Below are 21,798 nucleotides of genomic sequence, written 5' to 3'. Positions count from 1 at the left end.
AGACGTGTATCATGGTTCATAACCATTTTTCAAACTACAGTCTATTCACGGTATAATTGTAATGATTTAGTTATAAATATTCTGTGCTTCATATTTCCATTTCGAAAGTGGTATCCCTCTAACATTCACCTCTACAAACACCAGTTTTGAGACTAATCAAGTCCAGGCTGTCAAAGTGTAAAGCTGTGTCCTGTGATACAGCAGCGCCCTCTGCTGTTTGTTAAGAGAGGTGAAATAACTTGCAGCACCCGTGATTTACAGGTGGTCTCCAATCCCAACTCCTCAGTTTTGATAGTCCAACATAAAGTTGTAATAATGTCTATAATAAGTTTGTTTGCTACATTACTCAACATTTAACCATAATCATTATCCTTGTTTTCATATCTGTATTTAAATATTTGTCACTACTTATTTTACTGATCAATTTTGCTTTTTAAAAGTCTTACTGATCTTTACATTTTTACATTCTGTGATTTATATGGCCTACTGCTGGATTTACATGGTATAATACTGCCACCTTGTGGCACTCGGGTGAAACACAAACAGATTTGCAAATAAAAATATGTTCACATGCAGCTGGATTTTTTCTGATTGTTATCTTATATTGATTAAGTAGCCTAGGTGTTTTTTTTTTATTCTTAAGAATAATTAAACAGGGGATTTGTTTTTCCATTGATATAAATGATTGTTAAAAATGACTATACAAGTAATTATTGCTAAACCTGTATTTCTTTTCCTTTTCATGTAGCTAAAATGCCAAAATCGTAACCTCTGTGGCAGAATCTGAGTCACACTTGATGTTATTTCTCTGTTTTGAATTCCTGCCTTCATGTTGTATTTGACATCGTCAATAAAAAAGGAGAAATAAAAACAGTGAATTGGATCTTGAATGAGTGTTTGTGTCACCTCACTGTCCGACTTGATGGCGATGTTGATGAGCCTGAGGAGCCTTATCCTCTCGACCAGAGCCAGAGGGACGTCCACCGCTCTCTGCTGACCCTCCTGCATCACAGCCTGTCGCCTGTCAGCTGATAAAGATGGAGCTGATTTCAAAATTGAGACACGGGGGTCAACAGGGGCTTACATTTCATTTTAAACCCACAGAAACAGGTGCTTTAGTTACAGAAACAAAAACATGGAATTAACTCACAAAAGCACTGCAATTTAAAAAATAACAATAATAGAAAAAAATATCCAAAAAGGCTAATGCTAACGCTCCTAGCTAGCACAATGGCTGCGCTCATTAGCTTTAGCTTTCAGCGGCAGGTACCGCGTCCTCTCTAATAATATCTCCATAGCTTTTTTTAGCTTCCATTTTTGTTCAGTGACGTTTCTCTGTTAGAAAACCAAAGCGACCACTCAAAGCAGAGTTTTAATCGGTGTTTTCACCTGTTTTTCCCAAGTTTGTTTCCTCCCGCGTCTCTCCTCTTCGAGATGCGGCACGGGACGCCAGGAAATGTGTGACGTCACCTCCATGACGATTACTGCCGAACGTGCGTGACCGAGCGTAAGAGATCATATGCCGGAAATGGATGATTTATGAAAACTGTTGGACTTTTGTGTGTGCGCAGCGGGTGTTTCTATACGTCAGTGATGTGTGTGATCTTTGATTGGCTCATTAATTAAGCACCAATTATACTTGATGACGCTCATTGGTGCTGCTCACCGAGTGTACGGTGCATTTTTATTTCTTCAGTATAATCTTCTTTTTCTTCTTCTTCTTCTTCTGCACAGTGTGAAGCTGACAGAAGAAAAACAGTCGTTCATGTCAATAAAATCAGTGACATCCTGTTAACTGCATGAATCCGTTTTAAAAGGCTATCATGATCCAAGACTGACACCTGCTGGACGTTTCATATACTGCACACATTAATGACAGCACTGGTTATAAAACAAAAAGGTGGGAAACAGTATCGAGTAACTGTACCAAAATTGGATGGTAGCTGGTAGTAAAAGCAAGTCTGTACCTGCCCCTGTGTGCCACCTGGAGGATCAGGACAGCCAATCAAAAACAATCAGATTTTCATATTAGAAATCCAGTTCTCCACATGTATCATATAGCTTGCATACAGAGACAGCAATGGCATGGTAGTAAGTCTGACTTTGAGATGAGATTACCTTTTAAATGGCTTAACAGCTCAGATATCAACTCAATATTTGTCTTCATGGGGACACTTCATGTCTTCTGTCTAAACATCATGTTACTGACATGAGGTGTGCCAATGAAGCCACTGAGTTATCAATGTAAAATAAATATAAAATCTATAAATCCACCAAGGAATCATAGAAAAAAGCTCCATATAACACCAGAACTTGCCTGAGAATCATCACATTTTTAAGTTTCCTTCAGTATGAAAGTAATGCATGATGATCATTTTTATATCCATCAACGCTGCACTCCAGCACAGGTACCTGCTTTTCAACACCAGGTGTCAGGATTCACACAGGTTCGAGTTCAGAATTTGGAAACTGGAAATGTCTTCTTTAATAATTTAAAACCAAGGCATCAAAAAACTACAGCAGGTGAATCTCTGCAAACCCTTTCGAGTTTCAGTGGCACACGTTCGTTACAGTGAAGAGATACTGCTGACAACTTTAGAACGATTCTTTTATTTTGAAAAAGAAATGTTTTAAGTCACTTGTAGCTTTGCCTTAAACACAATCACCTCCAATTTCATGTTTTTTTTTTCAATTCCTTTTTATAAATTAGAATGGTATATTATGCATGCAATACCGCAGTAACTGCTTAGGTTTTCATCTTCCACAGAAAAAAAAAATGGAAACACAAAAAATCCCTTAAAAGTCCAGATGAAGCTGCTTGGAAAAGGGTGGTTGGAGAAGCCACAGCATGAAGCGATGTACACAGTTTGCGGTTGCATAGTACAGTACATGAAGTTCCTCATTTTAAAACAGCATGCCGTTTTGTATTGCACATTACTGAAACTTTGTATACTGGACCTTGCTGTTGTTCCAAGTGTCCCACATGGGTCGTCTCATTTTAGCACAAGTATACAGCAAATAGCATCTCTCAAAGACATTATGTACATTTATTTGTTATAAAAATAATCGCCAGCAAATATTCATCTATTACTTTTCTACTGGAATAAATATTTGTTCTTTTGCTTCTTTTGTTTGTTTGTTTTTTTCCTCTTTTGTTTTACCAAAGAAAGTCCTCCCTATAAGTTCTGACTTTTGTGGTCACCTTGAGATTTAATTTGTGAAAAAGGAAATTAGTAATGAGTTTCATCTTGAGACAGAGGTTTGGCCGCGGGTAAAGGTCAGACGAAAGTAAAAGAATGCCGGGATGGGCAGTTTTTTGAGGTCTGTGAGCGAGTGTGGCTTTATTTTTGCTCCGATCTAATTCCACAGCTCAAAAGGGCAAAACATCTCCCGTCATTTGAGATGGTGGGACGCTGGTCTGCAAATCCCTTCTGATTGTCTCAAGCAGCCCAGCTCAACATTGGTTGGTTTGATCTTGAATGGAAAATGGCTCCCTGTCCAATCAACCAATGGGATTCATGCTATGGGGCAGAATGAGACAGAGATGCGTGCCTGTAAACAGTAGCTTTATGCACTTCGACGCTTGTTCTTTGTTCGTTTGCAGCCTTGATATTTCAGTCCGTCAACAGCGTACAACAAAGAGACTGACAGGGAATGTGGGCAAAGAAATCCACAAATCATCTGTGGCCTCAAACTAGATTCACATTGTAGGAACAGTTGCTGAAAACCCACCACAGTTTTTTGCTTATTCTTTTGTGCTATGCAAGTTCAAAACGATCTTCCCCTTTCATCCAGATCTATACAAAGTGATCTATTAAAAGAAACTAGCCTACGCCTCATTTTGTCTTTAAATCAATAAATTTAGAGCTGCTTTGCATCATGGGAAAACGTGCTCAGTGCTGTCAGGTCAGGCTTTAGGCTGCTGTCCGCAGGAGCGTGGCGTTCGACCGCCTCTCCTTTGAAAGCTGCTTTAAATAGGCCTCGCAAATCAGGTCCCTTCAAGACATTTTCAAACTGTGTCAGGCTCTAAAAATCTCATCTAGGACAGAATTTATGTCTACTCCGTGAAAATTCAAGTTACAAAGCGAGACGGTGGAAGATGATGCGCTTCCAAAACCCCAGGTACATTCAAACTGGACAACCTGGCCCACATGTAACAAGACTTCAGGAAGTTAAATTAGTCGGTTTTAGACTTAAGCTTTTAATCAAGAAAGCAATCATCTGTAAAATTAAAGACCGCTGTCATTAAACATAATCCAGGGTGTTTCAGAATCAACCGATATCAATGTCCTAGGACTGATTTAAAGAGTCACTACACCCAGATTAATAATCCCACTTGTGTGGTCATCTGTTGCTCGCTGTGACCGCAAACTTTGAGGTGCCACACCACCGCCGGCTGAGGTCAAACATGCAACAAAGCACACCTGATCGCACAAGACTGTGGCTACATTCACACAAATACTTACTCGTCAAAAATAAAAGAGCAACAAGGTCGGCAACACCTGTAATCAGCTACCGTTTCAATGAGCTGCTGATAATCAGGGCTAATCTTCTGTAAAAGGGTCATGTGACGGGGGTGTGACCAATCAAGGAGGGACATGTCAATCAGAAACGAGTCATCGTTTCCTGCCGTCCACACTAAAACGTAATCCCTGAGTTTTCAAACAAAAACGGGGTCAGCAGCGTTCTCACAAGCTTCCCTTCTGGGCTCTAAAACGCAGACGTCGTGCGGGTGCCGGGCGTTTTAAAAGAAAAACGGATCCGTGTGGATGTAGCCTGCGATTCTGGGTGAAAAGTCATGACAGCGTCAGTTTTCCTCCACAGCGTGGAAACACACTGTGAGCAAGTTTCGACTAATTTATGAGCCTAAAAGCAGCAGCTCCCAACTTATTTTTGATCTGTTTAAAGCAAGTTTTGATTAATAGGTTGGTTGTTCAAACCTTAAACATGCAGACGGCACTCTGTATAGATCCAGAGATAAGAAAAAATCATTATATTTAAGGGAACGGATTCACTTTCTGAGCGTTTTGTTCGAGGTTCATTCACTGCCTGTAAGGCACCAAGCTGATGTGGTGCTGCAGCAGTCAGCGCTGCACAAAACAGGCTCTGAAGAATAAAAGCAGCTTCAACACTTGTCTAAACATGCTAAAGAAAAGTCCTCTGACGGCTCTGTTATACTGTACATATCTGATATCAGAGGGCAAACATTTCCCTGGCAGTGTGTTTTTGGAGGAAGGAGATAATATCAATTATTACTAGAAAATAAATTAATAAATGATCAATTGAAGGAATTAATGAAGCATCAAATAAATGCGTAAATAAAAGATTAGCTGAATAATGTGGCGGTAACTTATTACCCAGGTTTGAGTGTTATTTCCCTGCTTTTGCATATCATACATTTATTTGTCCATTTATTGGTCAATCCGTTCATTCTCCATCTTTTATCAGTTCATTTATGTCTGTTTTTTTGTGGATTATGAGATTTTGTGGCGTTAGATCATTTTCAAGGATCATTTTAAGTAAGTCAGTCAGACCAGTTTGGTCATCGTCACGCTCCACGTCGTCCTTCGTCTCCTCTCTGAACTGCAGCGAGGACAAAACAAAGACACACTGCCAGAGAACGCGTCCATCAGATGACACACGCTGAGCTTAGTTTTCATCACTCCTCAAAGCTCAACCCTCGGGAAGACACAAGCAGCCAAAAAGGTCCATCGCTGTATTATCTCTTCTCTTATTTAATGTTCTAGTTACTCTAATGTAAAAAAAAGGAAATAGTTTAAAGCCTGTTTAGGCTGCAGCTGGCCAGCTAGAACTGTTCGTAATCGTAACTTCATTTGATATCTTAAAGGATAAGATATGTACGGTATACTATGCCTTAAAAACACCATTAGCGACCATGGCGGCTGTTTCCATACGAAGCACCATGTGGGTTCAACCTTTTTGTGAGGGCAGGGGCTTCATCACTGTTTGACAGCGACACGTTCGAACTCATAATTCTGAATTAATAGAAGCTGTTATTGTTATAGTGGCTCCACTTTTGAGTCATGCAATCCACTGAACCTCTTTAAAACCTTCAGATGGCATAAGCCAACGCTTTCCGGGAGCCTTTTCAGCGCATCGAGCGACAAAACTCGTTCATCTGCGGTGTGGGCGATCTTTTTCTTTTCTCTTTTTAACTCTTTTTTTTTTGTTTTTTTTGGAGTAAGGTGCCCTATACTTTGACAAACATCAACTTCATTACAGTAGGGTTCTATTTTACGTTTAGAAGGAACATGCTCTGCAGTCAGGACAACATGCCGGCTACACAGAGAATGAACATGATGCAACCGATTCTGCCACGTCACATTTTTAATGCTTTAATCCCCGAACGCCACAGACGGAAATTCGACGGCCACGAATCAATCGCAAGACTTAACCGACACCTGTACTTCTGTTTTAACGTCGTGCAACTTTGATTTCGATGCTAATAAATGCAATACAACCTGCAGCTTCAGCAGCGGATGCTCTTTTAGGTCTGTCACCCTGAAAAGCTGATGTCAATCCTAATCTTCACGCCGGCTGGGTCGAAAAAAATCTGCTCCAAAGGTCGTCCCAGCATTGGTTTGATGCTGGTCCACATCTCAACAACATCAAATGGCACCTCAAGTATATTCTGCTATTGTATTTCACTACACTATCTGACAGACTGCCACTGCTATCGCCTCCTCTACCTCTCTAATACTAGCTGTAAGAACAGAAGCAGTCTTGCCTTCTCCTACAGTGTAAGTGAGCTCTGATCCCAGCACCATCAGCACCATCAGCACCATCTGCTCCGCTTATGACGGTGAGGGTCTTCACCCAAATGAAATCCTAAAGCTATGCTACAGAAAAGCTGGCCTTGCTCAAAGTGACTTTCAAATAGCAAAATAGTTTGGGAATGTGAAGCACCGGTTTTCAAAACTAGCAGCCATATATCGTCTGCACACCCCCACAAACCCACCACCTCCCTCCCGCCGATCCACACAGTCAGATGATTCAGAGATTGGACCTCCGTATCTACACCTCATCGCTGGAGGATCCAGAATGAAAGGTACAAAATATCAATGAAGTGAACGCGGAGGTTGATCATCTATCAGCATGCAATAAGCTAAATGGTGAGAGGATTTATACACGGCCCAGGGTCGGGGTCAGCAGCCGTCAACAGTTTGTGTGCGGTGGACTTCCCTCTGGCCTGGTGCGACGTCCCAGGCGTTCCGAAGCCCACGCACCACCACCATCTGACCGCTATCCATAATTAGCTTGCTGACACAGGCAACAAGCAGTCCGCGCTGCACGTCTGCTGAGCTTTGTCTTATTACAATCCCAAAAGGTCCCAGAAACATAAATTTAAGGAATTCGTTTGGGAGCATTAGTGAATATTGGCCTCCTGAACCTCGTGACTACTCGCGCTGTTGATTGACAGGGGTTGCCCTGGCAGCTTGATTAAAAACAAACACCTGAACACGATTTTGTTGGACTTTTAAAGAGAAAAACAGCCAGGAAGACGAAACAAATTAACGCCAACCAAAAAAGGTACAATTTGGGACCATCTTGGCTCTGTTGCAGCGTTTATTTTGGGTGGGATCGGGGCCTTTTGGGCCCTGGCGGCAACAGAAGTGGACTCAGAGCCGGTGCCGGGAGTCATGGCTGTAGCTGCCCGGTGAACTGCGGTTGCGGTGTGGCTTGTATGCATCCTGATAGGGGTCCTGGTAGTCCTGGTAGGGGTCCTGCTGCTCTCGGCTATGCTGTGAGCCAGAAGACATGCGGTTGCGTCCCTTGTGTGCCCGTTCGTTGTGGTAATTCTCGTCCGATGTCATCAGGTTGCGTCGCTCGTTCGGGGTGGAATGGTCTCCCGTGTGGTTGCTCTGTCGCATTCTTTGGCTCTGCTGAACACATGAACATACCAAGGACACACGTGAGGCTAGAGACAGCACTTAGAGACAACCAGGACTGGACAGGACATCAAGGCTTAGCAGTCGGCAAGTCTTACCAGCACATCACATAACTGAAGCAAAGTAAAAAATGTACTGTAACATTTCCCTAAATGCAAAACCATTCCTTTAAGAGACTGAAACCGTCTCTCTTCCTGTTATTATCTTCTCAATAACTTCCCACAAGGGATGCTGGGACTGGTGGACGTGTACCTGCAGTCCAGAGATGGTGGTGGGGTAGGGGGTGAGGGTGGTGGGGCCCAGGTTGCGTCCCAGCAGGGGGTTCAGGGGAGTCGCCATCGAGGTATGGGTTGCTTTCCAGTAGGCCTCGAGGTACTCGGCGAGATGCTCACAGGCGTCCTCCAGCTGGTTCTCGTCCAGGATGATGTCAAACATTTCCTGTTGGCAGCAGATGGTCGGAGGGAGAAAAGGAAGTAAGAATGAACATGAGATGATGAACACGAGACAAACGATCTCACGCGTTGTAAAGGAGCATCCTATTAAAACCTCAAACACATGGTGTTAAAACCAAAATAAGATTCTCATTTGAGATACCAGTATATAAGGACGGACACTTACTGGAGGACACTGGGCCAATTTGTCAGCTGCCACAAGTTGCACATTCAGGTGTTTGCTCTGGGACTTCCCTCTGGACTTCACCAGCCTCTGCAGGACCTGAATGACAGGGCAGGAAAGTACATGATGCTCCAGTTACACTGAATCACAGGTTTCCAGCTTTGGGGGCACTCGTTTCAGGTCACTGCCTGCCCTCCTCATCACATGATGAGTGCACGTTATGCATGTTGTGTGCACTGTGTTGACATGCTTCTTCAGAGAGAAAATGAGCTTCGGCTGTTTATTTGTGAGTTTGCACGTTAAATTCTGAGTCTGCTTTGTGTTGTGGACTGGTCGGACTGGATGGGATCAGGGCTGGAGCTGTCACTGAGGACACTGAGCTCACATCTGGGAGTTTTCCTCATCAGCTGTAGCAAAGCGAACAGTTTGCATGCTGGGAGGGTGTGGTGTCAAACAAGTGTGAAAACCCCCTGACCAGGATGTGTGACTGCCTCCAAGACAGCTAGTCTGGACACGGCTGTCGACCCAGTGCAGAGAGACGAAGTGCAGCAGACCTACTCTTCCATGCAGGTGCCATGTGCAGATGACTTGGTGCTGACGCTTCTCCTGACTCCACACACTCATTTAAAAAGCCTTGCATGTTACATCAGTGGCTTTTAGTTACAGTATTTCATGCTGGTATGGTGGAGTACACTGTGCTTGTGCTAAGCTGCTACACCGGTGGTGGGTAAATATCAACCTTGTGTAGAGAGCGTTACCTTTAACATGTCATGATGTTCTTGTTGTTTGTCTCCACCAAATGAATGTCTGTGTGGGACAGCAGCAGTACTTAAATTCTCTATGCTGAGTTTTGTTTTGTCCAGGTTTGACCACTAAATAAAGAGTTTGTGTGGGTAAACACTGAAAAACTATTTAGCATCAAAGACACTTATTACTTCCAGCTGCGTTTTTCATGTTGGGCTGCGTCCTCCCAGCGTTCATTACCTTTGGCGAGGAGACTTTGACGTGAACAATGATGGGGGCCAGGGACGTCTTGAGGAGCTGGGCTGGGTGGTTGATGGTGTCAGCGTCCAGCACCACCAGCTGCAGGGAGCGGGCCAACTCAAAGATCCTCTCAATCTCACTCTGCACCTCAGCTGATGAGACGAAAGACAATTCAACGAGATGAAACAAATGCAGACATTTGCAATGGTACATTTGCGAGTAGTTATCTCTCACCTAAGCTGGAGCGAGTGTTGGACCTTTCAATGATGGCCCTCTTACTGGGGTTGTTGAGAACAGACCTCTTGGCTAACGATATATCTGCCGTGACTCGTGTGATGGATATCCTGTAAATGAATTCACATAGAGACAAAGTCCATGAAAATACATCAAAACACTCAGCCATGCACGCCGCCAAGGGGGTAGGGGTGAGGCGAGGGGTGTTCACCTTAGCTAATCTCCGTCAAATATGGCAGGAAGGAGCCACTTTTGGCTGAAGATGCTGTGACCTGGATTATTTTTTGCTTCAGAAGGAGCACTAAGAGTAATTTAAACTTGCTAACATGCAGTGCTGAGATTCATCAATCCGCCAACTTATGTCAAAATCCAGCAGTGGTCAAAATTTGCCAAACTAGCAAAGGCACAGGACACATTTGTCTTACCTGCCATCAAACCTGTGCTTGAGGAAGTCAAACAGTGCTTTCTGCATCATGTCTGTTACCTGCATACAGAAACAGAGGGATGAAAGAAGTAGTTCAGGCTCAAACCTCATCAGCTTTTTGTGGTCTTTCTTTAACTGTTCGTACTATTACAGTATTTTTTAAATTGTGCAGAGTGGACACATTAAATGAACTTCACTCCAGTACAAATTGAAAAGCTTGCTGTGCTGCCTGCAGGATTAAGAGCTCTCCCTCTCGTCATCTGTGTACATCATGACAATCATAGTCGTGCATCTTAATGTTCGGCGCGTTCCAGTAAATTTAGAAACCGTGATGAAAGCAGACGGTTACAGGAGAAGACTCTTCACAGAAAAGCCCAAATCTGCCAACTGCACAACATATTTTCATCTGACCTCTCAGTCTCCTCGTTAGTCTGGCTGCAATCTGCATGTTACGTGGGCGATGACACGCTGACGATTAACTGCGCCAACAGCGAGCTACTTTTTAGGCGACTGACGGAAAGACGTGCAAGACTCTTCTGCTTTCTGTCATTTCTTTGCACTGGTACACATCACACGAGGAGGGCGTCACTGACAAAGACAGAGGTTAAAGCATATTTTGATTTTCTTTCCAGCCGTCAGGACCGGAAGCTCACCTCATAACCCTTGAGCGAGGGTCCTACTAGCACTACAGGCCTCATGGAGGGAACCACGTCATAAGGGGGGATGTGCTCCGTCTGTTAACACAAACATTTAATTAGTGGCAGTTGGCTCATCACAAACAAGACAATTACAGCAATTGGCTGTAACGGGCTGCTGAGTCAGCTGACCTTGAATTACGATCAGATGTGTTAAATGGTCTATTGCCACGCTGACACATGTAGCAAATGATAATGTCACGTGAGCACAAAATGGGGAAAAAAATAAGCTACTGTTGCAATTATTTCCTGCAAAATGTCAGAATATTCTGACTGAGAGGTTACATTTTCTTAATGATGTCAACTGTTACACAATCACACTTCAAACATGTTATTTCATGAACTCTCTATCATTTGCTACATGGAGGGATGGATGGATGGATGAGGCTGCGCTGGTGTTGTCTAACAGTCACAGAACTACACTGTAACCAGTGAACACAATAATATCACAATAAGAAAAAGCACCACAACACTCCACCATGCCAAAGTGGAAGTACTACATATATAATGCAGAGCACATGGCTACCTGTGAAATGTATATATATAATATTCAGTCAGAAATATTCAGGTTTTGAATTTTTCATCTTGAATTTGAGCAATTTTACTCTTCTTCTGTATTTCAAAGGAATAGTTCAGGGAAATCTGCTTATTCTCTTTTCTCTGTTTCTGTCTGTTTCCAGTCTTTATGCTAAGCTAAGCTAACAAGCTGCTGGCTGTAACTTCAAACTCTCTACAGTTTGTCTGAAAACTACCAAAAACACCATCTAATTTGGTGAATGTGTGAAACGAGCTGTACAATACCCCAAAGCTTTCGTGTGTAAAGGAAGCTGTACTTTGGCATCACAGACATGGTGATGATTGGCCACTGAATACTTCAGGAGGGCTGAAGTATTACGTGCCCCAGAGGTGATATGAGGTTGTAACGTCCTGTCAAGCGCTACTAGCTCCTACTAGCGGCAACAAGAGTCTACTCTAGTGGATGGTGAGTGAGTGGGTTTACCGTCACCAACTTACCACTTTCTGTTTCTGCTTTCCTGTAGGAGGGGAGAGAAGACAGTGACAGTGTCGTCAGCAGCTGCTGCTACGGGAGGAATCGCCATAATATCTCATTCAAACATGCTTCACATGAGCAACTTTCCATAATAATCCTTAGCAAATGAAACCTATCAAGGATAACCGGCATGATCAACATAGAAGAAGTGTTTCTATTGTCCTAAGGTTATATTCACAAAGTCACATGAGTGCAGTTCAGGGGGGTTCATAGTCTTGTCGTTGGGTTCACACTGTGGTAAGCCCCAGTCTCAGAGCGCCTGCAGTCCTCAACTGGAGGAAGAGGAGGATCATGGGAAAATGTACCAACAACTCTACGCAGTGAACTTATGCTCTATGCAGAGACATGGGAAGGCTTTAGAGTCTTATTCTCTCTATGTCGTTCGGCTCTAAGCTGGCAGCTGGCTATTAACGGCCCTCTCCCCCTGTCCGATATTCTCACCTGCCGAGGATATGAGGGGTCGGATTGAGGCAGATACCTCATCCTCTACACTGGAAGAAGAGTTCCCTCCAGACTTACTGGAAAAGACAAGAGGGGATAAAGAAAGACAGAAACACACCTTGGTATTAATGTGGAAAATGACCAAAAAAAAGCAAAAAAAAATAAATAAATCGCCAAAGCTTATAATGATTATTCACTGCAGAGGAAAGGTGCAAAACACAGGAGAAAGACACTGATTAATAACAGTGCTTTTGGGCTGCAGGGCTTAATAGATCACAAAAAAGCTGAAAAAACATGGTCAGCTATCAACTGCACAATGTCAGCATCTAATTCAGCATGATTATCATTTCTTTATGGTGGTTCTTCCACTTGGCGTCACACATTGTGAGGTTGACAACACGGACAGGAGAGGCCGCACATCCACTGATGTCAGCACTTCATGGCCAGAAAGGCAAAGATTTTCTCTTACATGCACAGTAAAACATGTCAAGACTTTCAGTTTGTAATTAAAGTCTTCGCCTTTTGTGATTATACGTGCACAAAGTATTGGGAAGCGTCCATCCTGCCGCTCCAGATCACCACCACTGGTCAGCAAAATCTACAAGGCAGCCAATCACAATCTTTCATTCTCAGGCGTCCAGCTTTTAAAGGCTGTTTTTGGATGGTTTTCTCTTCTTTCATGGCTAATTTCACATATTTTTTTCTGAATATGAGGCTTTCCAACATCTCTGGAAGGCAGCGAATGTTTTCCATTCCTGTGAAAACATAGTCCTGGTGGACGGGATTCAAACATCTCTGCGTCTGCGAGGCTCGGTGACAAAAAGCCACAGAAGCCGAGCTAGTAAGCGAAGCGCCGAAGCGCCCCAGTCCAGTAAGATTAGTATTAAACTCATCATTAAAGCTCGAGGAAGCGCATGTGAGTTACTGTACAAACTCTGGCTGACAGAACCTTCAACACACATTACACACACAGGAGAAGTAGGAGGTTGATGGGACGGCTAATTACAGCTATTGAAACCGTTTCGCCGGCACAGTCGGCATGAGTTCAAGCGACGGAGTAAACAGTCATGAGTCACGAGCAGACCTGGGTCAGAGCAGGATTCAGAATCGGAGATCTTATTAGCCTTTTACCGAGGAGTGAGCGGACACAATCAACGCCGCTGTGTGCGATTAAATCGTGTTATTGTCTGCGTCAGTCTCAGCCACGTTTGCTCAGGAGCAAACATTATGTTGTCGAAGACACCGACCGTGTCTTCGACAACATAATGTTTGCTCTTCCTCAAGATGTGTAAAAATGTGAATCCGACAAACGAATACAATTTGGGTGCAGGGCAGAAGCTCGTCAGCAGACTGCAGGAGCTCACGGTTTCTCGAACTCGCCAGAGCCATGATAAACAGTAAGTGATATAATAATCCCTCCATTATCGTCCAGGGGGCTTTTCGCAGGTGTCCTTACAGCTGTCCTTCCTAGCATTGCTGACTTTTCGCTAGCTTGTTTGTTGCGCTCAAAACTGTCAAATTTAAAGAAACTGAGTCTCACAAATGCCAAATGTTTAACATGAACGTATAATGCTTATTTCAGTGAGATGAGAGTGTTTCTCTGTTACTTACCCTTGGACTCGTCCTCTCTTTTGCTCCTGCTGGAGCCGGATGTTCTCGAGCTTCAGAGGGCTGGGGATGAAGCCGATCTCACAGCCCTCCTTCACTAACCGACCGATCCACCAGTCATTGTTGAACTTCTGGTGGCGGTAAAAAGGAGGAACATTTTTGTGTTAAACAAACATGCACAGAGCAGCCTTTACAGTGGGCGTGATGCTTAGTGGAAAAGTACACATGTACCTCTTTTATGTGGAGGAAATCCTTGGCGTCAAAGGAGATGGCTGTGGCTGGAACTGGAACATCCTCATCCAGCGCGCCACAGTAGCTGACATTGGTCCTTACAGCAAATGCCACAGGTTTAGTCTGCAGAAAGGAAACCACGCCTGTTTCAAATGGCCGATCCTCATTCATTTTCCAGACTTTAAGGACTGTAAAAACATTAACTCCAGTATGGGAACAGCAGTGCTCGTCTGTACAGTGCATGCTGGCTACCTTGGCTCTCTCCAGTTGAATGGCGGCCTGCTGCTCCCTCTCCTGGCGGCTCTGTCCCGGTCCTTGGCTCTGGCTTGGGCTCTGGCTCTGGACCTGGGCCTGCACCTCCCGCTCCTCCTCCAGGGAGACATCTGAGTCTGATGGTCTGCTAGTATATGAATCAGCTGAGCCCTGCAAACAGAAGCACACCGTAGGTTAGTGGAACCGTACAGCTGATGCTCAGATTCAGGAGCACGCTGTGATCTGCTTCTTCTTTGGTTACTGGTAGTATAATCAGTCTTGTGGGGGGTGTTTGGTCGCCACCAAAGATAATGAGCAGACTCGAGTACTACAGCCCTGCTAAAGGCAGCTAACAATAGTCTGGACTTTCCTGTCAGCCAGCCGAGCCAGTACAGTAGGCAAAGCTGCATTTAGAGCAACAGGAAATGGTTGATGAAGGAATCACACTCTGGTCCCAACAAGGCTGATTCACAGAATAGCTGCTCTCCACACAGCGAGACCCAGTTTCAACATCAAGGACTGAAGGCGAGAAAAGCCGTGCACGGGTGAGCTGAAGAGGCTCACGTGACGACACGTTACACAAGGAGGATGTGCTGCAGCTTCATCCCAGCGTCAGCCAAAGGATCAGCGCTGCGAATCACAATGAGGTCCACTTAAGAAAGAACTTCTTTATGGGACCAGGTTTTGGGGTTTATATCAACTTGCGCTGGGAGTGCCAAGTCCAGAGTGGTGGCTTGGCACTGCGAACACAGACCAGGTGAAATGGATGATGCAGAAAAGAGCAGACTGCCAGGAGCATCTCAGACAAAGTGGAGTTTCCACTCCTGCGCTGTCAGCAGTTTGCACGACCACACAGCCAATCTCACACTTCCAGACAATCGTGGGTCGTGACGAGTTTGATCCCTGCTCCGAAAGATGGCAGATGGGTTTTTCATCATCAACGCCAACGTCCTGGGCAGTAAACAAGTAAAGTTCAGTAAGTTGAAATGATGAGATAGTTCACCAAAGTTATGAGAATTATAAGAAACAAAGCCAAACATGTTACTGGGTGTCCAACCGCCATACTTCTCACACAATATTTTGGTTTTTCCTGCTTTTTTTTTTTGCATCATCTGCAGCGTTTCACGAACGACACAGGTGTCCCCTGATCACAGACACAGCTTTAAAAGCCAGGCAGCTGACCGTGTCTTTGACGCCTGACAGCCATTCAAGAGCAGGATGAATCATTAGCAGAAAGATTCAACGTCGACAAAGAAGACGGCGACAAAGCGAGAGGCTTTTTCTGCATGATGAGACGGATCCTTTCAAGCTAGAAACCAAAGAAAACTAAACAGAGGGACAGTCTGATGTAAATTATAGGAAAGTCAGAGGAGACAGTGACTGTAAAATAAATGGTTCCCAGTCAGTGACACATCTCTGCACCATTTTGCCCATTAAGAGGTCACCGAGGCGCCCACAGCGTTGGGGACTCGCAGCTCCTCATCCCCAGATTTCCAGTAATGCAACATTTTTTGCTGGGACATGACTGGACCGAGCGCTTCCTTCTGCTGTGTTAATCTAAACAATCAGCCACTAATGATGATTCAATTAAGGGAGCCCATTAGCCTCAAGTAGATCAATCAAGCTCGTAGTCACAGCTAAGCACTTTTTGTTTTTTACACGCCAGCAGCAGCAGCGGCGGCGGCAGCGGCGGCGGCAGCGGCAGGGCCTGACTTCAGCACACTCCTCGTCTGGATTGTGTGCATTCAATCACAAAGTGGCCCTTAAATGGTTTCTTCACCGGGTTTGTACAGTTTCCAAGAATGAACGGATTACAGACGCACAGATAGATCACTTTAACGGGAAAAAAGTCGAACGTTTCTGCAGGAAATGTTCAGATTTCATCAGATGTTTTAATTAAAGGGCATTCCACCAATTTTGCACAAGATCAGTCCACTATCACGAGAAGCCTGACTCTGTGTCTTATGATGTCATCATGTTCAAAAATCACATCTAGGAAATAACCCTGATGATGTCATAGTGATGTCATCAAGGTTATCCAAGCCTGAGCCTGAGCCTGACAGAAATGCTGCGTTACAAACTGGGGGTGTGGGAAATATGACAAAACATTTACAGGCAGGGTGGGTCTGATGGAAAATGATACTGAGGTGCATCATGGGAATTTTAGGATCCAGTGTTTTTAGAGTTTGACCCACAGCAGGGAAGAAAAGTGAGGACACCCTGTTCTCGTTTATTAATCCGTCTCTCACTGCGGAGACACTTTTACAGTCACAAAACAGAAAAAGTCCAGTTTCCCTACAGTGGTTGATTTTTTTTGGCCCCTTCGCCTCCATTTCTAAAAATCCTCAATCCAGCACTGATAACTCATCATTTCTCGTATCTATACGGAAGGTTTGCTCTGTAGCATCCCAGCCATTATCCAACGGAGTAGCTTCAGCATGTGACTCATCAACATCAGAATCCACTTAATGACATCACGACGCATGTTTCTCCGAACCTCGGCGGCGTCCGTACAACACGCAGCCACGGGCTCGCACAAGAGCGCCGGCTGCATATTTTTTAAGAGCGATAAACGGAGAAATGTGACACATGGTAATTCGTCATGTGAGCGTGGCCGTGTAATGGGCCTTAGGGGAGAAATGGGTGATTAACATCCTTCCATCTCCCTCCTTGAATCACGGCTCGGTCCTTCTCTGAGAGTGCGATGAAGACTAGACGGCTCCTCCTGGCTCTGCTTTCCTGACGTCCATTCTCAGGTTTACAGGCAGCCTCGTACAAAGCCACACGCACATACAGATACACACAAACAGATATATATATATATATATATATATATAACTGTGTGAATGTCACACGTCACAAGCCATCTGCCTAATGTGCACCCCCGCTTCACACACACACACACACACACACACACACACCAACACCCACCCACCCAACCCCCTTCCAGTCAAGCATAGCCCACGATCACGCTACAGTGTACCGCTGGCTAACCCATCAAAGGCCTCGTGTGTGTGTGTGTGTGTGTGTGTGTGTGTGTGTGTGTGTGTGTGTGTGTGTGTGTGTGTGTGTGTGCACAAAGCTGAGCTACTTCCATCAATAAACGCACGCGAGACAGCGCAAAGGCAGATTCACACACACGCATCCGAACACTCACCGCCTCCGAGTCTTCAAATCCATGCAGGTACAAATTGTCATACATGGAGGTTTGATATTCCAACGAGCGCCTCTAGAAGAATGAGGGGGAAAAAACGAGAGTGGAGGCGGAGGCGGAAGGAGGGGGCACCACAGAGGAAAAAAAAAAGGATGGATGGGGGGATGACGACAATCCCCTCTCTCCACAGCAGATTTTTTTTTTTTTTTTTTTTTTAAATCTCCCCTCCCGTTGGATCACGCCTGGACCTCCGGAGGCCTGTCGCTTGATGGATGCAGCTTCTCCCCGATCCCACAGTGCTGCTGGCTAGCTCACATTATAGGATGGAGAGGTTCACCCTGGAGGCGGCCCAATCCTGGCATTTCATTTCATCAGGCACACACACACACACACAGAGACACACACATATACATATACACAACGCGGAGCAGAGGAGGCGGCGGCAGCAGCAGCAGAGCAGTGGATCCTTCCTCAATATCCAAGCCTGATGACAGAGCCAATGTGCAAGGAGCTGATTGGCTGGCTGACTGTCCACTCAGCTTCGATGAGCTCTCCTTGATTTTTTTTTTTTTGTTAGTGCAGGGAGGCAGCAGGGATCGGGGGAGGGGGATGGAGGAGTAAAAGGGGGGGGGCAGCATCCTTCATTTCCCTGTTTCCTCTCATTATGCTTATTTATTCTCCACAGGGAGCAGAAAATACTGTGCCTTCTCCCAGCACGAGGAGGGCTAATGAATTCACACACTGAGGACATGTTTTTAAAAATGGCTGCTTGTTTCCACCTGAATATCAAACCATGAGTGACACGACTGCACTGTTCAAAGAAAAGTGAATAAAAACCGGCAGCACATGCTCTGGCAGCCATGTTTTAGGGGTCATCGCCAGGATTTAACTAACAGTTTCTGAAGTCGCATATTTCATTAATTCAATTGACTGTAAACTCCAAAAGCTGGTGTTGAATGGTCCGATTCTGAGGCTTGTTTATCAATTTTGTAACCACATATTTTCCAGTTTAGAGCAAAAAATGTTTCTAATTTTAGGCCAAATTCTAATCAGATAAACACTGATTGTATTTTGTTCAATGAAGAAAACGTTCAAATAAGTGTAAATTCCCCCAAATCAACATTAAATCGGCACCAATACTGATCTGTTCTTGTTTTCAATAATGGCGATGGCATCGTATCTAACACGATAAGCAGCCGGGGCACTTCTGGCTCGACCTCAGCAGCACAAACCGTAACGCTGACAGCAGAAAACAATACAAAGGCTGTGAGGTGATCAGCAGCGAGCACTCGTACAGAGACCCAGCTCAGAGTCTTACTGAATGACACCCCTGTGTGTTCATTAGTACAGCTGCAAACATCAGGCAGCCACTTACAGGATATCTGCTCCAGACCACCCTGAGACCCACTCATGTCCATCAGTTGCTGCTTAACTTGTTAAAAAGACTAAACAGAAGCCTTGAATTATGTAACAGTATGCTGCCAACAACACGACTAGTAATATGTCAATCACATCGGTGGCCACGTGCGGGGGGGTATTGCTGATCTGCATCATAAATAAGTCTGAAATCTCATTTGTTTCCTGACACCTTTGCTGACACTTACAGTCTCATCCGTGATTTATTCTAAAAGGAAATAATGAAAAGCCACAGCTGAACCTCTGACACGTTTGTTTTTCACTCCAACACATGAAAAGGCACAGTGTTTCCAGTGAGGTGCAGAAACAAAAAACACGTTTTTCTCGTTAAAACAGAGAGATAACCAGGTATTAAATGTGCATGCTGTGAATTTACTTGTAACTCATGTTAGGGGGCAGCGTACCACCAGAGTCGCTGCTCACTGTACTCACTGTTAGCTCAGTTAGCCGAGCGGCTAGTGGGAAGCTGAGTGCAGTCTGGGGGTTTGGATCAGCAGCCTCCCGGCGAACACAGCCTCTGAGACCGACACGGGCCAGTTTGATGACAGGGAAAAGTGTGCCGAGGTGATTTACTATGGCTCTGAACAGGACTGCCACTCCAGGGACGAGGAAGACATATCAGACCTGCACAAGGAACTATACCCCTGGACTCACTCCTCTTGAGGTGCAACGTGGTATTATGAGACAGGACAGGCATCTTTCTTGAGTATTTAAGACCCTTACCATTTCAGTGGAAAACAATGTGATGCAACATGTCCGAATCCTGAAAGTGAAGCTGTGAAAGCATCAAACTCTCAGTCGCTGATTTCTATTTTACATCCCATACCTTGCTTTTCTGTATTTCAGTACCTGTCTGAGGATGAAGCTGGTGGAGGTGGTGCTCCCATCAGACCTCTTCAGCCGGCTCCTCCTGGAATAAGTCCCTCGATTCACCTGTATGGAAAGTTATGAGAGTGAAGCGTGAAGCCAGCGTACAAGGCGAGGTGACACATGCAGAGACATTTGGCAGAATGATTTTAATTGATCTGATTTCAACAAGACAGTAAGCTTTACAAGCAGCTGACTGTACGAAAGCATGACTGCCTCAGTACCCAGAAGACACATGTGACGCGACCAGATCGGCCTTTTGTGGTGTGTTTTTGCCTTGCCTACTTTCTCCGTACCGCCTGACTTTCTCTTTCTTTTCCTCTTCCAAACAGTCCAAATATACCCGCAGAGTTCTCCTCCAGGGAGCCAAGTTAATTATCTGCCAGTGATTTGCCCCATTTCTGTTCAAGTCTCCAAAGTTAATGACAATGTCACCGTTAAAAAGTCAGAACCTACTTCCCTGAATTCATAAAACAGGGCCATTCATCTGGGTCACCGTCTCTCTCCTCTCCCTGCGTCTCAATTCAAGCCAACAGCCACGAGCCAAGAAGGACGAAAGTTAGCAGAGTCTATGAATAAGCTGCTATTAATATCAGCCTGCAGCCTCCACTGATCGATCAAGATGAAGAGAAGTTAGTTATCATCAGTCATCCAACAGGGACGGAGACGTTGTCTTCCTCTGGTAAAATAAACTGATTAAAGATAATCCAAAAACCTCAGACAGCACAGTTACAGCAGGACTTTAGTACTTCAAGAAATATGCAGTAATGTGTAGAAATGTTTGAACACATGTGCTCATTTTAGTCCTCAAGAACAGGGCCGAATAACCATAAAAACCTCCATTATTGCAAAAATAAATCATTTCTATACACTGCAGTATAAATACTTTACATAAAAAACATGGTTTAGTTTCAGAAATGTATCTATGCAGCAAGTAAATACACGCCAGCAGTACTGAGAAGTCATGACAGGACAGTGGACATTTGTTGTTTAACTAAAAGTACAATTGTTGTCTTTTACTTAATTACTTTAATATGTACACAAATACACAAGTAACCTGTGCAAAATACCCGGGTACACGGTCTCCGTTGAAGCTTGTGAAGTATTTTCTTGCTGTCGACGTGAAAGGAAACGCGTTGAAACAAAGTAAAACCTCGACGCGGCTCACCTGGAAGATGGGCGCTTGGATGCCCTCGCCAATCTTGTTCCGGATGTAAATGTGTCGGGACATTTCGGCCAGGACATCGGTCCAGAGGGCTGGCTGCTCCGGTCCAGCCCAGCGGAGGGGTGGCGGGTTCCGCGCTGCGTGCTCCAGCTTCACGCCACACAGCAGCACATGAGCGCTCGCGAGCCGCTGCGTTCTGGACCGTCCGCCTCGAGACAGGTGATCCGCTTGCTCCTGCTGCGCGCGCTGGGAGGCTCGTCATGCACACTGCCGCCGCTCGCGCCACTCAAAAGCAGCCGCGGCCGCGTGATGGACGGAACTATTTTGGAAACCGGGAGGAAGGGGGGGGGGGGGGGGGGGGGGGGGGGGGCTTAATTTAGCCCGAGGAGGAGGAGAGGTGTCTCGAAGAGGCACAAGGTAATTGTTGCAGACGTGGCGAGGAGCTATTTTAGCATCACAGAGTAATTAATGAGACACTTTTAGGCTGAAATTTATTCTTAAGAAAGAAAGAAGTTAAGCTGTGTCCCCAAAGTTTTTGGCTTGTTTAAGATCAAGTCGCATAAAAGGTATCTGATTCATTTGAGAGAGAAAAGAAAAAAGCAAAGATGAGAGGACTTTTTAAAATAAGTATATCTAAATTTATGCATCTGTTTTGTATTTTTAGCTTGTCTTCTGTTGTGCCAGATTACCGCCGTATTGATCTTGGGACCCCTAGTTTGGGAACCAAGTCTGCTGGTCCCAGTGAAACGAT

General features: G+C 44.8%; 1 protein-coding gene across 5 annotated transcripts; it reads right to left on the bottom strand.

Moving 5' to 3' along the window:
• Nucleotides 1–6,197: 6,197 nt before the first annotated feature.
• On the bottom strand, nucleotides 6,198–21,368 carry cacnb4b (calcium channel, voltage-dependent, beta 4b subunit). 5 transcript variants are annotated; one of them, XM_070994073.1, is made up of 14 exons: nucleotides 21,051–21,316; nucleotides 19,865–19,948; nucleotides 14,446–14,616; nucleotides 14,194–14,316; nucleotides 13,966–14,093; nucleotides 12,355–12,431; nucleotides 11,877–11,896; nucleotides 10,821–10,901; nucleotides 10,169–10,227; nucleotides 9,744–9,853; nucleotides 9,510–9,661; nucleotides 8,529–8,624; nucleotides 8,163–8,348; nucleotides 6,199–7,904 (listed from the first exon to the last, which is right to left on the bottom strand). In XM_070994073.1, the coding sequence occupies exons 1-14, from the start codon at nucleotides 21,111–21,113 to the stop codon at nucleotides 7,641–7,643; spliced, it is 1,614 nt and encodes a 537-aa protein (XP_070850174.1). In that variant the 5' UTR covers nucleotides 21,114–21,316; the 3' UTR covers nucleotides 6,199–7,640. The 5 variants fall into 5 exon arrangements, with proteins under 5 accessions (XP_070850176.1, XP_070850174.1, XP_070850177.1 ...); XM_070994076.1 differs by lacking the exon at nucleotides 12,355–12,431 and having other exon boundaries at nucleotides 21,051–21,368; XM_070994074.1 differs by lacking the exons at nucleotides 19,865–19,948; nucleotides 21,051–21,316 and adding an exon at nucleotides 17,603–18,097.
• Nucleotides 21,369–21,798: the final 430 nt, after the last annotated feature.

Source organism: Chaetodon trifascialis, chromosome 24 (genome assembly GCF_039877785.1).
Source record: "Chaetodon trifascialis isolate fChaTrf1 chromosome 24, fChaTrf1.hap1, whole genome shotgun sequence".
In the NCBI taxonomy this organism is placed as follows: Eukaryota; Metazoa; Chordata; class Actinopteri; order Chaetodontiformes; family Chaetodontidae; genus Chaetodon; species Chaetodon trifascialis.
The sequence above is the reverse complement of the archived record's forward strand: the minus strand, read 5'-3'. Positions and strand labels throughout refer to the sequence as shown.